General features: G+C 39.5%; 3 protein-coding genes across 5 annotated transcripts; all 3 read right to left on the reverse strand.

The window, feature by feature from the left end:
* Window positions 1–190: 190 nt before the first annotated feature.
* Window positions 191–5,182, reverse strand: LOC306748479 (uncharacterized protein; the record flags this gene model as incomplete). Its single annotated transcript, XM_079231655.1, has 7 exons — window positions 191–987; window positions 1,096–1,260; window positions 1,759–1,791; window positions 1,973–2,098; window positions 2,278–2,421; window positions 2,798–2,896; window positions 5,083–5,182. The coding sequence occupies 7 exons, from the start codon at window positions 5,180–5,182 to the stop codon at window positions 341–343; spliced, it is 1,314 nt and encodes a 437-aa protein (XP_079087781.1). The 3' UTR covers window positions 191–340.
* A 257-nt stretch (window positions 5,183–5,439) lies between these two features.
* Window positions 5,440–8,062, reverse strand: LOC306748390 (progranulin-like). The gene is made up of 6 exons (XM_079231556.1): window positions 8,019–8,062; window positions 7,601–7,744; window positions 7,199–7,495; window positions 6,892–7,065; window positions 6,398–6,541; window positions 5,440–6,092 (listed from the first exon to the last, which is right to left on the reverse strand). The coding sequence occupies exons 1-6, from the start codon at window positions 8,055–8,057 to the stop codon at window positions 5,964–5,966; spliced, it is 927 nt and encodes a 308-aa protein (XP_079087682.1). The 5' UTR covers window positions 8,058–8,062; the 3' UTR covers window positions 5,440–5,963.
* Window positions 8,063–9,342: 1,280 nt separating this feature from the next.
* On the reverse strand, window positions 9,343–17,165 carry fam133b (family with sequence similarity 133 member B). Of its 3 annotated transcripts, none has more exons than XM_079232149.1 (11): window positions 17,042–17,165; window positions 16,127–16,224; window positions 15,186–15,264; window positions 14,843–14,980; window positions 14,717–14,749; window positions 14,424–14,495; window positions 13,911–14,009; window positions 13,725–13,763; window positions 12,881–12,973; window positions 10,476–10,526; window positions 9,343–10,143 (listed from the first exon to the last, which is right to left on the reverse strand). In XM_079232149.1, the coding sequence occupies exons 1-11, from the start codon at window positions 17,063–17,065 to the stop codon at window positions 10,048–10,050; spliced, it is 822 nt and encodes a 273-aa protein (XP_079088275.1). In that variant the 5' UTR covers window positions 17,066–17,165; the 3' UTR covers window positions 9,343–10,047. The 3 variants fall into 3 exon arrangements, with proteins under 3 accessions (XP_079088275.1, XP_079088274.1, XP_079088276.1); XM_079232148.1 differs by having other exon boundaries at window positions 13,725–13,766; XM_079232150.1 differs by lacking the exon at window positions 17,042–17,165 and adding an exon at window positions 16,753–16,861 and having other exon boundaries at window positions 13,725–13,766.
* Window positions 17,166–17,456: the final 291 nt, after the last annotated feature.

Here is a 17,456-nt window from a genome sequence, read left to right on the forward strand (position 1 = left end):
ACTAATAATCACAATGTCGAGGCTACAGACTATTACAACTGAATATGTATTATATGTCGGTCCTGGGGCTGAATCCATTTGGTGTTGTGACTGCATCTGCCTGAAAGTCTCTTACTTTCAAACTGATGATATTTGGAAAAGAATATACACAGGGAAGACATCCAACTTCAAAGAAGTTTTTTATTTGAGTCTACAAAATAGTGTATCAATACAGTTATATACAATAAACATGAACATTCTGCCCAGCTCAAGGATTGAATTATCCCTCCAATAATGTACACTGGGTATCTCCTACTTAGTCACAGCTCATTTATGATATCTGTAGGATTTTGCCCATTATTTAAGTTGACGACATGACATTCAAACCCTTTGGTCTGTGAAATCTCCTGTGCCGTTTCAGACGGGAATTATTGGAAAATTGTTTGCCACATATACCACATTTGTTCCTCTTTGTGTGGCTTTGAATGTGCTGGATAAAACTCTCCATAGACTCTAAATGTTTTCCACAGATTCCACAAACATGGACTGTGTCCCCTGCGTGTGTTAGCACGTGTGTCCTCAGTGTGTACATGTAATAGAAAGTCTTTCCACATGCTTTGCAACAATGAGGACCGGTGGGATTCTGAGTTGATGTCTTTATATTAGATTTTTTTCTTTTCACAGGCACTTTCCTCTTAATACCGAGTGCCTTTAAATTAATACGAGGTGTGGTGTGCTGAGATTCCCCAGCTGGCTGGCATATTCCACCAACCCTACCATCAGGCAGCATTTCCAGAGGTTGATTTGAAGAATTAGGAAGCAGATGTCCCTTACTGCTTCCCACTCTGTTCATTTCGCTGAGGTCTTGAATGTAACTGTCTGCGCAGCCGATGCTGAATTCAGATTCATGAGCCTGATGTTCCACCACACTCATTTGACGGTTACCTTTTCGGATTTGCTCGCCTTCAATCTTCACTTGCACTGAGTTCTGCCACTCAGGATGACTCACTGGGGGAAAAGGAAAACAAAATTTCAGTCACAAGTTTGTACATGATGTGAAAGGGAAGTTATGTATGCCAAGCTCCTAATTATGTATGCCAAACACTTCGACCAGACCTCGTCTGCACATTTCTTCTTCTTCTTCTTCCTCCTCTTTAACTTGAAGCAGCAGTGAGGCCTGTTGGTCCTCATGGTCCAGACTGCGAAGCTCCTGCTGACACCAGGGTTCAGGACTCAGGGGAGCGTCCTCCTCAATGGCAGAGACAGAGGGCTGATCAATCTCTAAGAGGAAGGACAGAGCAATGTATTTTATTATATTGATAGACCGCCAAATGTCAGTTTTTTTTACGGTCAATACATCAAACTATTTATTTCTAAGCCTCTGTGAATGCAAATCTATGGCTGTGCCACCCCTACTGCCCATCAACATTTATCTTCATATTCTCACTGAAAAACTGATTTCTTGATTCCAAACATTCACATTATTTGTTTTCTGCTGGTTTAAAGTAAACAGGGCATCATTGCGGCTCTGCACAAGCTTCCAGTAACAGTAAGACAAGAGAAAAAGTTAAGACAAGCTTATTATGTCCTAGAGTTTATCAGAGTAAGTAAAAACATTATCAGTGACTTTGATTTTATATTAAAAAAAACATCTCCAGGTCTAAAAAAGTATTTTGTAGTTGAAAAGGTTGCATCCTTCTGACTCCAAATTTGTGAAATTGCAAAGGGTAATCTTCATTTTTGAACAACAGAGGGACATCAGACATTTTGTAAACTAACCTGCGTCTTGGCTTTGCGGCAATATTGCATAACCTGTAAAGTAAAAAGTTAGTGTCGTCAATAACTACATCTAGCCAGTGAAAATGAAAAATATTACCATTATCAGTGATGGCACACAAGGTTTATTGACAGCAGAACTTAAAAACATGAGTTTACAACAAAACAATGGTAAAATAACAGCAAAATTATGAGAATTCCAACAAAATGTACGTACCATGCTGTTTAGATATGTGCACCTCAAAGTTACATTTCCGATAAATGATCTTAGTGCAATACGGGCAGTGCCAGTGACTTCTGCCCTGGATCAAGTCTTCGCACGTACATGGTACAACAAATTTATCTGAAAAGAGAAAAGATGGTCAACTTACCACATGGAAACACTTTGAATGACTTCAAAGAACATCATTTAGCATTTCATCAGCTAGCGTACTTGAGAATTTCGCGGAAAAGGGTAATTATAATATACATTATAATAACAAACTATCGTTATACTTTGATTTTAATGTGAATAAGACTTACCTGTGTCAACCTCAGTAAAATGGACAGCAAATAGATAATGTTTTCTCATCAAATGTGTCTCAGTGGCTTGAATTCTCTTCAAGCAGTAGCGGCAGTCATCACCAGTTGCAAACTTTAGAAAGTCGGTGCGTGAGGTGAAGGAGTCTGGAAAATAAATCAAGATATAATCTAAATACTTTACAAGATAGTAAGGCATTTCATAGAATTACTAGAGTTAGTACACACTTCAACAATGGCCTCATACAGAATGACTGAAATGCCTATTTCCCTACCAGGGAGGAATAAGACCAATGCCAGTATGAGCAATTCATCAGTGCCATGTTTTTACTGGAAAAATCAGGTTGCAATTAACAGTAATAGTGTTTTTACAACTTAATGACTGATGTAGCACATTTCACCTGTGTGCCCAATAGTGGTAACTGGTGTCCATATTGAAAACACAACTTCTTTTCAGCTTCACAGAGGATTTTAATACTGATTTTACTGGAGAGGAGAATTTATTGTAAGACTTAAATCCTACCACTGGAGTTGTGGGGGGGGTCTCTGGCCTTGCGAGCAAGACTTGAATCTGATGCACCTGGAACAGCCGCATCAGGGGTACTTTTGGCGGGGCAAGCTTCTAAAGAGTAAAGAAAAGCACAAAAGTAAAAACGTATGTTATATCAAAAACCATTGCCATTTTCTTGAGGTATTGGCATCATTCAAAATGATAGCCAGCAAGATGATGGTGTTGCAGAAAACACAGGAACAACGGTTTGTGTCAGACCCACGCTGGTTCTGGCACAAACTGGAGATCTAATGAATAGCTGTGAAATGAAGCGGCCATTCGCATGTCAATACTGCTGCCGGCAGCTGTCCCATATGTAACACATTGTTGTGGCTTTGAGTGTCATGCCTCTATCCATGCTGCTGGCAGCAGCCAGAGTTTGAGTGTTAGCTTACTCTTTTCTAACGCAGTGGGTGAAAAGCAGTCAAATATAAATTTTAATGAAAATAAGTGGTATGGCATATTTTAGTTTTAAAGCATGCAATTGGATTTTTTTTACCCCAAACATTTTTGACTTGACATAGTCAGAAAAAACTCATAACATTATGATGACTGTTCTATTCAAGTGTCTCAGTAATTCATGGCCGTGTGTAGGGCTGCAACAACGAATCGATAAAAATCGATTATCAAAAGAGTTGGCAACGAATTTCATTATTGATTCGTTGTGTCGCGCGATTATTACGCCAGTCAATAAGTCGCGGAGAAGAAAAGGAGCAGAGCAACACGGAGAAAAGCAGAGGTCGTGATCTTCGCAAAAATAAAACATCTTTGATGTGATGTGTCGAGTCTTGGCCAATCAGCGTCTTCATTTCCCTCAAACTTGTTTTTAATGGAAGCTAGTCAATTTGCTATGACGTTAGCTAACGTGTTTGGTTTGTGTATTGTCGTTAAAGTTACTTTATGTTCCGTTACAGTTCAGTCTTGCTTGGAAAAAAAAGTAACGTGATGAAACATGCCGTAACCCCCCGGTCTGGTTCAGTTCACGCTGTCACTCGTTAACGTTAAACCGGCACCGACCCACAAATTAATGTTTTTTTTAATTTTTTTATCCAATTCATCGAAAAAATAAATAAATAATCAACCGATTAAGATAATCGTTCGTTGCAGCCCTAGTCGTGTGCATGCACGGTACCAGGACTGTCCTCAACTAAAAACGTATTAGTAGACCAAGACTCATGCGATTTCTATTCAATTAGATAATTTAAGCAATTGATCTGGAAAACTGAGTTTCTTCACAAAGTGTTTCTCCACAAAGAATCAGACAGAAATACCCCTTTAAATACTGCGTTTGCCAAAGAGGTCTTATACGTCTCTTCGAAATAAGTAATTCTGCATAGAAATCCATGAAAAAAAAACACGACTAAAAAAGGTACAGACCAAAACGACCAATTAGTTGACTAAGCTCCTCACCAGTATCCTGAAACCAAAGAAGCAAAAATGGAAATCAGCCATCGTTAATTATTTTATATAAACCTGTGCTTTTCCTCCTGTGACAACATGTCCTCTGACTGCAAGGAGTGGGAACATGATTCTACATATTGAGGGTTTTATAAGCCCAAATGATGAGGCATCACATCAATATCATATTTGCAACTATGCCACCAGTCTATATTGTCTTTTCATTGACAGGCACGTGCTATGGATGCATTGCAATGGGCTCTTAATAAGCAGTGTTAAACAGTGTGAAAAGCGACTGATTCGTCAGTACTTCACACCACATGCAATGAGATCACAACTTCTAGTGGACCACACATTGTCAATATCAGGAGGTGTTTCCATTGCGAGAGATGAGAGACATGAGAGCGAGAAAGCTTAGTACCTTTATGGTTCTTACTTAATACAGTGATGCCTAGATTGTGACACCTAAGCAGCTCCCACCCTTGCTGTTTAAGCTAACGTTAACTGGAATAATTAATAACTAATACGATAACATTATAGTACTTATTTGAAAATTGAAACGCAACTCTGAACAACAATAACGTCAGACCTTTCCTCGTATCTTCGGCGTGGCCAGGAAGTAAAGGGAATGGTGTGAACCAATAATCGATTAAGCTAGCTAGCTAACCAGAGATAAACAGACAGCTAAAAGTTAACGTTAGTTAACGTTAGCTGACGTCAGTTTCCACATCCTACTTCCATGTTCCCTCAACTGCTAAACAATGTAGTGATATCAAGCAATGCAGTGATGTAATCTACACTTCTTTGAGTCAGAGTACCGTTAGCTTTGACAAACTAAACTTGCTCTCAAATGAACCAACCTTCTTTCTGTGTCGACTTGGTTTTGAGGATGATGTCCAACAGAGAACGGTTTCGGTCGTTTTCTTCCGTCAGACGGGTGACCTTCTCCTCGTAATCCATTATGGTTTTTTCTACAGCGCCGAATATTTCAGAAGCAGCGGCATGTAGCCGCTCGGAGAAAAACACTTTTAATTCTTCCATTTGGCTCATTTTACCACCATTTGAAATCTCCTCAACTCCACCCGGAACCACATGTGAACGAGCGGTAAACCAAGGAAGTAATCCAGCCGGAAATGGAAAAGAAAACCTCCGTTTATTGCTTTCAAAGTAAAAGCCCTTTGATGACCACAGTTCACCGTTTAATAATATCCAATTCTGGAAAACGCGTGTGACTGGTCTATCAGGCCATATGAGAATATATATGTATTTTCAGATATAAAAAAAAAATCTTACACTCCTATCTGCCTTTTTATTGAACGTTTTATTTAAAGTTCATATGTTTGCAAGCCTTCAAATATTCTGCTTCATTTAAAAAGACTATGACATGATTTGAGGTTGGCATAACGTTCTTCATGACTTGTCTGTCTCTAAAGAGATCTTTAGATTAAACAGTATCAAGATAGTTACGAAACCACAGCAATGGATTGGTTGCATGTTGTATGGAATCTCGCAAAGCTGGTTATCGAAAATCAATGTTTACATGCCATCCCTTGTGAGAACCAATACAGATAGCATTCGTCTAAAATGAATTTACTATGGAGAGAAATATTTTGTTTAGGTTATAAGCACATTATTCACTAAATTATCCATTATCTAGGTCTCATGACGATGCATTAGATTTGATGTGGAAAATGTAAGGAAATACGTAATGGCAAAACGTTCACAGTGCACAAACTTGTCCTCAGTCTGTTTTGGCTTCTTCCTGTGCTCCTGAGGGGATCACAGAGTACCCTCTTCTGCATGACAGGGAGATGGGGTCGCATGTATATCCTCGCTCACAGCAGTGCCGCTCATCTGCACAACACTGGCCCTGAATCAGAACAAGTCTTGATGTTAGAAACAATACAGTATAAACTCGTAAATTACTGCAGTAAATGTGAATTTCATTTTTTTTTACGGCCAAAACAAAAACATTTAATCTTTTGTCAGTTGCATGAGTTTGTGGTGCTTATGATGTGAACAGACACATTTTCAAACTCTGTTGATCATTTAATTATTCAATTAAATACATCCTGTATCTTCCTGTTTGTCTAAGCACTTTTGTCAAATTATTCTCCTTCCGATCACTGCATCATTACTTCCTGATGGATTTAAAAATTCATGGCCAATACATACCAGTTGGAAGGGACAGCAGTTCCATCGACCTGTTGATCCTTTGCAGCAACTTGTCCCTGCTGGGCAGAAAAACTTGGGATCACAGCGAATGAGTCCAACTTCAGTGATGACACCCCTGGCTTCTGTCAGAGCCGTCATTGATGTCTGCAAAAGGTAAATACATACGGACCATTACACCCTGGTTAATAATATATGCAATCATTGATACAAAAATATGATTACAGCACTTTTAATGTTAGAGTGGGAAACACCAACAGGTTTATTATTTAATATGATTTGTACCTATCAAGAGTTGAGCACTTTGTAGGTGTAGTTTGAAAAAAGCCAGGATGAGAACCCGAAATGCAGTGTGCTCATGAAGGACCCCATTGCATATGGTAAGAAGGTGCTTGAGAACTTTTGATTGCAACTTTATTTGAATGGATGGGCATTCAGATAACCAATTGCAGAATACACCTATGTGTAGTCAAAAGGCACATCGCAGTATGTCCTACCTCTTGCATGCTGCTTTTTTCCTCTGAAGGCAGACTGAGAGAAGCAGGCACCGACGACATACTTTTCTTGGGAGAGAAAGGATATCTGAGGCCTTGCTTCACACAGTGCGTATAAGTGAGGTCACAGTTGAAGCCATACGGACAACAGTGATAGCCATCCAGACAACACCGTCCCTAAAAGTTACAAATCACAGGTTATCTATCATAAGCACAATAACTACCAAAGAAAGAAAAGTGTCGTAAGCTTTGACTATCATGTCAGTGAACAATGGGAATTTCACGACAGTTGTTTTTGCAAAAGACTCACATAAGAGTATATGCAACAGAACCAGACACCTGTTGGGTGTCTGCAGCAAGTTGTGCCATCAGGACATGTGTAATAGCCGTCACAATATACAACTGAGCTCTTTTGTTGATCTGGCACTTGGTGGTTCACGGGCTCCTGAAGTGAAGAAACAGGTAGAGCAGGAGGGCTTGGTTCCTCTGCGGCTTGCTTCTTCACCATGGGAATCATCAGAAACGGGTTTTTCACACACATCTTGGTAACCATGTTACAATGAAACCCGGAGGGGCAGCAGTGGGCCAAGTCAGTGCAACACACTGCCTACAGACACACAGAGCTTCAGGGTGGAATATTTGCAACACTTTGCCATCCCAAAATGTAAACAACTACAGGTAAAGTGACATTATATGTTGACAAGAGACTTACTTTTGGATAGGGGCAGCAGCTATACCCATGTTTAGTCATACAGCAGGTGGCGTGATCAGAGCAGACTTTCCCATCTGGACATGTGACGGAGCCGGATGCACACACAGACACTCCCACGAGCAACCACAGAGTTACACTCAACATCTGCAAGAGAGTAGTAGTATGTAGTCCAGTTTAATCAGTTGAATGTGATACATTGTGAAGTTTAAAAAAGAAAGACTTCCTGCTTTCTTAATTGTGAAACTTTCCCTCACTCTGTTCCATTGCTGTGACTTTCAGTTTCATTTGAGCCTGAACAAGGATCTTCATTTCCCTGAAAACATCACTGAAAAGTACTAATAGAAGTTGTGACTGATTATAAAGCAGTACATAGACTTATGTCAAGAAAAGGATTTGATACATAGTTTTGATCACTTACCTTGCAAGGGAAGTGATTCAACAGCTTGCTGCTCTTCATCTCACACTTCCTCTACACTGCCTCTGCACTGCTTTATAGGGCAGATCAGGACCTCCCACTGATCAAAATCTGGAACCTGGTGTGTCCCGTAACCGTCAGACTGGGACAGTAGTTTTTCTGGAACCAGTTTACACTTGTTTACACCCACACCACAATGATTAAACAGTGTTTACATGCTCATGTTGACCTTTGATATCTTAACATAGTTCAACATCACAAGACCTGCCTGTAAAACCTCAAAGGTACTCATGCGACCTGCCTTTACTTTACTCAGTGGGTGATAGAGCAAGAAGCAGGTTTTTCAAGTCATTAACTAATGTTTCACATAGTTTAATAAGGTGCAGAGGGAGAACGTATTTAAGTCAAATAAGAATTGTACCAACAACAATTTATAGGTACATGTACTTTTGAGTATTTACATTTTCTGCCATTTTCCCACTGTAATTACTTTGCAGATAAAGACTACATATAAGCTCAGAAAATAAAATTACTATCAGGAGCCAAACCTGCACCATGTTGAGTAGTTAAATGAGCTCCCCCTCCGTCAGCTCCATTACAGTGCTGCTTACATGTTAATAAATAAGAAGACATATTCCAAGATGTTTATCTGTTCTCTGGGGTTTCTGGAGTTGCAGATTCAATGTTTTTAAATAAATATGTAGAAAACCTATTGAAGCCAACTCCATCATAGCTCCTTTCGGGATGCAACCTGAAGATGACCCACTACCAAACAGACAATCAATAACCTTAGTATACAACAAAGTTGTTCTGTTGAATTGGAAACAGGGATATGTTGATTATCATATTACTCATGTGTACTGAAAACCAAATATACATGCTTTGAGAAAAAAATCTAAAAAAGTACATTTGGATTACAGTTCTTTGCAAAAGTTTTAAATGCATTTGTATCGCAGTATTACTTATTCATGTTAAGTGATCCAAATACTTTTTCCACCAATTAATGGATGCAAACCGCATCCTGCATGAAACCCCGCTTACAAAGGGAAGCACACCGGGACATTCAATATCATACAAGTCCGTAATCTACTGTTTAATATCCATCGAACAAGGAAACCTAGTTTGCAACCATCACCAACTGATGGAATTATATTATTATTTTAGAGATATATTAGTTTGAAACTTTAACATAATGTAGTATGTTCTGCTTTTTAATGGTGAAATATCTGAAGTGGCACTGAGGTTGACATTGTACATACCCAGTTTAAGTGTTAAAGAAGAGAGACAGTGCAGAACAATATTTTTAACAGTTTGTATTAAGTGGGCAGGGTAACCATTCACACACACACACACACACACACACACAACATAAATTAAAGAGCCTCTCAATAAAGTTTGTAACTAATTCACAGCATTAAAGGCTAAAACAATACTTTATTAATGAATTACCATTGTTTATACATTTACACTACAGTGTAACACTTCGTCTATCAGAACAATTATCCCTTGTATAAATGTTGACTGTGAAGCTCACATTTCTTATCATAAATCCAACTTCAATATGAGGCTGGCGAGACATCAGGTCATCTGGTCTACATGCACGACGCAGGCACGAGCATGACGGCATCATCTAGCAACTAGAAATGCAAAACGTCAGGTATTAAGCAGAGAGAGATCGACTCCAGAGAGGGCCAGCATTCTGAAGATGAAAACAAGTGCCAGTCACATTGAAATCTCCAAGATGAGGGGGGAGGTGGTATGAGGAATTTCTCTTCAGTCCCATGGTTTAAAGAACGATAATCTAAAAAAGCATGGAGGTAAAAATCAACAGAAGATATGTACCGGTAGTTGCCGCTTTGAGGGACAGGTGCCTCCCTCCATTTCACTCTCAGAACCACAGCATTACAAGTCTGTAGGTCTCTCGTTCAAGCGAGATGACCAAAGCTGGATGGGAGAAGGTTTGAGGCCAAAAGCAAAATAACACTACATGTGAACTGTCAGGAGGATGAGAGAACCGCAATGATGCGGTTTGTTAATCGAGCTCCGAGTCCGACTGAGAGGCTGCCTTCTTTTTCTTTTTTCGGCCGTGTTTCTTGTGCTTCCTTTTCCTTTTCTTCTTGAAATTGTCCTGTGAACGCAAAACATTTGATGTTGGTGTCCAAGTCATTTGTCTTAACTGTAGCTTATATTATGCAGATGGTTTAACAATGCACATTTGTTAGGAGGTGTAGCTATACAGACATGTTTTTTTAATACTAGTTACTTTCTGGCAGAGGAGGCACTTTTAATACGTGCTGGATCTGCCCTTCATGAACACCTGTCCAAAATATGTTTCAACTCGCAATTAAATATTATCTACTTACTAAATGAATACGTTTCTGAAGTTAGTCTTGGCTGTAGGCATGATTTGTACAGGATCAACCCAAAATCGTATGAGTAAAAAATTAGTAGATTTCTCACTGTTATTTTCTCCTTTTCCTCGCTACTTCTCTTTTTCTTCTTGGCTTCAGCCTATGGGAGGGAATGGTTGAAATGAGAACATGAATTTAGGGAAGTCTCCGCAATCAAAAAAGTCCCTTTTATGTACCAATAATATTTCACAATTATGGAGTGTTCACGAATCCGCAGTTAGGCTTACAACCGTTTGAGCCAAATTGTTTCCTCTTTGAATGTTGAACAAAACATTTAGCACATTCAATGCCGTTAACTTCCGCCTTATACTTTAGGTTTGCCGCATTTTACTCAGTTTCACAATCATTTTCATCCAATAAAAGGCTTGACTGGAGAAAAAAAGAGCTGATAATTGGACTCATTTGAATTACCTACACCAGGGGTGTCAAACTCATTTTCACCCCGGGCCACATCAGCATCATGGTCGTCCTCAAAGGGCCGGTTGTAACTGTAACACTGAATACATTTAACTCCTCCCGAACATAATGTTAACTGTCTTTGTATTAGATTATTGTTTATTCAAGTGTAAAAATATTGTACATGCATTTATATAAATGTAAAAATATATGGAAGCAAATTTCTCTGTAACTATGACAGAAGTCCATCTAATTTAGGGTTAAGAAACCCACATTACAAAATTATAATAAATATACAATTATAAAAGATCAAACTTAAAACAGAAGAAAATATAGAAAAAGACAAAGATCAAACGCACGTTATTATATTAACTTTTTTGTCACAGTTGAGAAGGACATAACTGGTTCAACAAATAATTGTGAGCAAATAAAGACATGCATGTGGTCTGGGGCAGTGGTTCAACTGGTCTGGGGCAGTGGTTCAACTGGTCTGGCTGCAGGACCCACCTTGACCCCTTAATGACAAGCTGAGATCCAATGCGAGGAATATTTTCAACTTCTCAAATTGATTTAATGATATGGTGCAGTTTAAACCTGAGAAAGTACACAATATCACAGTATGCCAACACAAAAACAAATTGTTTGAAATATTCCCTTTTATACTCAATTAAAAACCAAAAAGTGCATCTTAAAGACATGAGGTAATACAACACACATACTAATTTTATAACTTCAGCCTTTTTTAACAGACTCAGTGTTTTCATGCACAAATATGGAAATAAAAAAGTCGGTAATGAAGTTAACTATCACAAATAGTCCAACGTGTAAACTCACACAAGTAAAGCGTGTTGTGAACGCAGCATTGAGGAGTGTGAATAGAAGGCGCTCCCCTGCATAAAAAATCTCCTTCAAAATAAAAGCACATAAAAAATCCCCTTCAAAATAAAAGCCCATGCAAAGGTCTGCGATTCACTGAAAACGGGTCCGCGAAGCCGTCGCGGGCCACATAAAATGACGCGGCGGGCCGGATTCGGCCTGCGGGCCTTGAGTTTGACACATGTGGCCTACACCATTAAGGTGGGTGCTATACTTTTAGATGGTGGTTCATATGTAATTTAAACTACTTTGGTCAGAGTCTCTACCACTGGTTTCACTGGCTTGCTCTGAGTCAGCCTCACACAACATTTAGAGCCTCACAAGTTGAACTTGCAGTAGCCATCAATCTAACTGGGCCCACCTGGGGTCACGACCCTCCTCTTGATTGAGGTTTGGATGGAGGTGAAATACTGGCAGCCTTCGGAAATTAGGAGTTTTTCCTTTAAATGACAATTTATCAGACTCCCCATGAAGCGTGACAGACAGAAAGCCTACACATCTGGACAAGTGAGGGAGCCAGCAAAGGGAACTGAAACTTAATATATTTGACAATTGTGTAATAGAACTGTGTGTAGGTATAAAGTTAAGCCGTTAAGCTTACACAACTACACTGCAAAAGGGGAGTCTTGCAACCATGACAAAACAGAGATTTATCTGAGATCAGTACCACATTAATGGGTCCAACTCAGAAGTCTACCTCTTTTACAGACCAGAAATAAAACAAAACCAATAAGCCAACCATTTAAACACTACTGAGTCTGACTGTTTCATCAGATGCTTAACATGAAACATGTTTATTGTCTAAAGGCCTGTACTGTTACAGTATAAAGTTGAGTTATTTATGACTTAACAAGGCTAAAATACCAAGTGTCGTGTTGACTAAAACTAGACTATGTCTAATGTTATCTTTGACTAAATATTTGAAGGATGAAGTTGAATAAATGTAATGAAAGCTGCAAAACATTCTTATTCTGGAACATTGATTTCAGTATCAGATAGCACACAAACGAAAAGAGGAACAAAGGGCTAAAAGAGGAACAAAGAGAACATAGTAGGTTAACGGTCTTTTACTGAAAGCCTATTGGGAGTCGGATGGATTTAAATAAAGTATTAAATAAAATTGTTTACGCAACAGCTATACGTGGTGAAAGAGATGTAACATCTAAGCATAAGAATACTTACTCCCTCTTCTCCCTCAGATTCTGCAGATGACTCTGAAGAGGAGTCTTTATAAGTTCGCTCAGCCTTCCTTTTTCTTTTACGACTCTTTTCATCCTGACAGACACAAGATTCACATCACAATTATGAATGCTTCATAACACTCGTTCAACTCAATTTGACTGGCAAGAACAATAGACAAGTAATAAAAGGTTTTTGGAAAAACCTCACATATCTGTGGAAATATACACAAAGTAAAAAAAAAGAAAGAATAACACCATTAAAAAGTTAGATGATTACAATTTCATTTTGTGTTGATTTTGATGTTTCCTGAGGTCAAAAGCAGTATTTTTGCGTACGAATCCCTTTGGGAAACCTCTCATTTGACTGCAGCAGGGGCTACCCCGCACAGTCCTGGTTCTCCTGTGTCTCCCTTCTGTCCTTGGACCCAGAAATACGGCCTGGGCCTTCAGCAGCGTGGCGTCAGTGTTGGCTGCAAGGACCGGCGGAGCACGGAGGCGAAACTTTGCTCCTGACAGGAGGAGGAGCCACTGCTGCTCTGAGCAGAGCGCCGACTGCAGGTCAAAAAGCGGCATCGAAGCCGAATCTGGGTTTTTCTGCGCCGGGGTGGCCGCTGCCGGAGGCCCCGCTGGAGGCCCCGCTGGAGGCCCCGCTGGAGTCTGAGCTAATGGGGTTTGTGGTGATCCTGCATGATTATGTTTGATTTCATGCGTAATCCAACCAGGTGGCATTCAAAATAATTATATAGAAATAGAAGAATGTTCTCGCTGATGGTCTTGTTTACTTATGTCGGTCATAAAGTGACGAACACTAACTTTATGTGGGTTACTGAATAAAAGAAAATTACCTTATCTTTGTCCCCATCTTCCTTTATTCTTTTCTTTTTCTTCTTGGGGAAAAAAACATCAACAATTTGATTAAACACTGGCATAAAAAAAAAAAAATCATTGTCAGATAACTGTCAGACAATCAATCAAGACCCATATTTGCACTGTAACACAGGAAGCCAACTGGGCTGTTAAAAAAGAGAAACCTTGCTTTCAGCATCAGATTCTCCCTCTGAGCTGTCTGATGCTCTCCTAGTTGATGACTTCTTTCTCTTCCGCTTTTTTTTCAGACTCTTCTTTTCACCCTGTAAACACAAATACAAAGACAATCAAACAGTGTAGTGCTGCATTATGTGCGAGACAATTTAATGGAGATGTCAAGCCGATTATGTTGATTTTTTTTAACAGATCAGCTTGAGCTACATAGAGTCAATATATTTCTGATCAGCTCGTCAATTAACTCATCAAAAACGCACCACTGTTCTATATGCAAACACAGGAAGCTATTTATAGAATTTAGCGCCACAAGCAAACAGCAGCTAACAGTAATCAATCAATCAATCAATCAAGACAAGTCAATTAGTGACATCCAGCACAGAAACATCTTGGTTTGTATCTACGTCAAGAGCACCATGCTTCTTAATTGCAGTAGTTTGATTATGGGTCATAACACACTTTTTGTCTTTATCTAGGACACGTTGAAGTCTGTAATATCTTACCACGTCTTCAGATTCTGTGGAGAAGCTGCTAGGGGAATCAGAACTCGATGAGGAGGAGGAAGATGAAGAATGCTTGACGAAAACACAATGAAAGCAGGGTTCATTAGATTTGATGTGATTTACTTGTTTGGGAATTGGAACACAATAAGAGACCATCTCAAAATACAAGCAGAAGTGTGTGTGTGTGTGTGTGTGTGTGTGTGTGTGTGTGTGTGTGTGTGTGTGTGTGTGTGTGTGTGTGTGTAGGTGCTGGAGCAAAGCTGGACATCAAAATACTGGAGGTCTCTCCTCACCCTGTTGGATTTCTTCTTCTCTTTCTTCTTTTTCTGAGCACAAATGAAAAGCCAAAGTCAGCAAAAGATGAGGATTTAAGAGTGAGGTCATTCAAATGAAGGTCTGATGAAGGTGAGATGCCATACCTCTTTTTTTTCTTTTTTCTCCTCTTTTTCCTTGTCAGTTGTCTTTTTGTCTTTGTCTTTTTTTTCATTCTTGTCTTTGTCTTTTTCAATTCCAGCTAACAACTTCTCTCTGTTTTTTGCCAGTTCTTTCCTCCATTTCTGAAAACAGCAGCACATATTGGAAAAAATATGAATCTACTATATTGCACATTGTTCCGCATATGCAGCTACACCTTCATCCAAACATGATGAATAGTTCTGTAGTAGAGTTAACGGACTACCATAACTCAAGCCATTATTATTGACACTCATAGCTGGAAAAAAATGAAAGGGGATCATGAAGGTCTCAACAATACAAACGTACCACGTTCATTTTGTCCTCAAAGTCAGCCAAGGCTCGAGAGCCCTTCTTCTTTTTCTCCAGCTGTTCCTTTAACTCCTCCCTGATGAAAAGACAATAAATCAGTTGTAAGATTTTCAGCAGACATTAGAAAAGATTACATCTAGCAATACAGTGAAAGTCAGCTGCAGGTCTTCATCTCACCACTTAACTTACGGCTACTCCTTTTAACAATGCATACCTCCCGAGTTCTATAATTAATTAATCAAGATTATTAAGTATAATAAAATATGATTCATGGCCTTAACTCATTTGTTATTACAATTGATGGATAGTTGATGTCCCCTTTACGTTTTAATAGTGCATTGAAAACATGTTGCTCTTTGGGTAATGCAAATGATAGTTTCATAGGAGCAGCGGGGTCAAAAAATGAATTGTGTACACCTTACAGAATAATTCATATATTTTCAATTAAATCTGTTCCTGAGACAAATATAATTAGTTTTCTTTCTACAAGACAACTGGAAGCTCTTTGTCTGCAGAAGGCTAAATTATTTATGAAAAGTGTTTTTTCTTGCAAGTAGATATGCCTTGAATGTAACATGGGGTACAAATGATGTAAATATGCATGTAAAAAGGGTTCGATGATGCTGTTGACAGTTGAATCTTCCTTATTTATAACCAATGCATTGGGGCAATACAATAGACCCCTGGTTTACACACATCAGAGGGCCTCCCCCTCTTCTCTCAATCCTCGTTGGCAGCGCACTTGTGAGAGCACCTCGTCCTAAAGGGATGCTGATGTTGCAACTCCACTGATTTAGATACATTTGGTAAAACACGATCACATGAGGATGAAAGCTTGCACATCTCTACATCGAGCATTGATTGACATGGATGCAACACAATCCTCAATGCTGCTTCATGTCTGCTTTCTGCTGCGAGGAGGTCTGTCCTTTACTCACCATGTCGGTCGAGGTCTGCTTAAATAATCTTGTATCGTTGGTCCGGCGTTATTTGCCGGTCCCCTGGATCGTGAAGCAGCAATGGGGTTGATGTAAGCCTGGGACACCAAGCAGAGGAAAGCATGTTATACATTTCTAATGGAGGTTATTGAAATACACCCAGATACTAGAGATTACATTGAGATCAACAGTACCCTGCAACACAGTTCTGCAGCACATATATCCCCAATTTACCCATACAGCACCTCTCAAACAGTTCAACCTAAACACAACACATGTACATCAATATCATAACCTCAATGAACATATGATGTATTGGCCACTGTATAAAAATACAACAGCGTTAGTTAGGTGTAATGATCAGTTAACCAACAAACAGTCAAAGATGTGTAACGATACAGTTATAACCAACATGTCAGCAGCCAATCCTATTCGCGTCATAGATTATTAAATATGCATCGTTACCCGTCAGCTGCAGACAATGTGCGCGTCAGTGACAACGTTATTAAATTGGCATTAGCAAACAACGTGAACCAAACACACTGCCCTAATACTTGCAATCAGTTTAATAGGTGGCTGCTCGTATTTCGAGGCTGTTTACAGACAGAAAAACACTCCGACGTCACCATGAAAAGACGCTTTTTTTCTTCGTGCTGGTACCGAGAATCGACTTATGACGTCTGCCTCAAAACGAGCACCGAGAAACTCGAACCGAGAAAACCCGTGACACGAAATGAACCGCACGTATCTTCCTCTCGTGAGCCATGTTGACGCGCGTGCTAGGAGAGAGGACTGCCCGGGCCTAGCACCAGCACCACCAGCGGAGGGATACATTCACGTCAGGCTCCTGTTGTGCTGAGCTTCTTTCCAAATATAACCGCCCATTGAGAGCCGCGGCCGTGTGACACGACTCACCACTCGGTTGTCTCTCTTGCCCATGTCGAGTTAGTGATGGGGGGAATATCCGAGGGAGAGGGCGACCATTAGTGCTACCTTGCTACCATTGAGCCACTCCAGACCCTGTTAATGGAAGCTGACGACTCTTTCTTATGGAGTTTTTTTTTTAACCAAACAAAACGGTGAAATACCGCCACCTACTGGTCTGGAGTGTGGATCGGAACTCTAAACACTCAAAGTAAATTACATCAATTTGGTTATTTTTGGTGTCTTCTTTGGCAAATTTAGTGTTAATGTATATATCTTTCATCTTTGTTATTTTTATCTGTATATATCTTTCATCTTTGTTATTTGTATGTATGTATGTAATGCTACTGTGACAAACCAATTTCCCCTTGGGGATGAATAAAGTATATATTTATCTATCTACTTA

The sequence above is a fragment of the Taurulus bubalis genome (assembly GCF_910589615.1).
Source record: "Taurulus bubalis genome assembly, chromosome: 16".
NCBI classification, from domain to species: Eukaryota; Metazoa; Chordata; class Actinopteri; order Perciformes; family Cottidae; genus Taurulus; species Taurulus bubalis.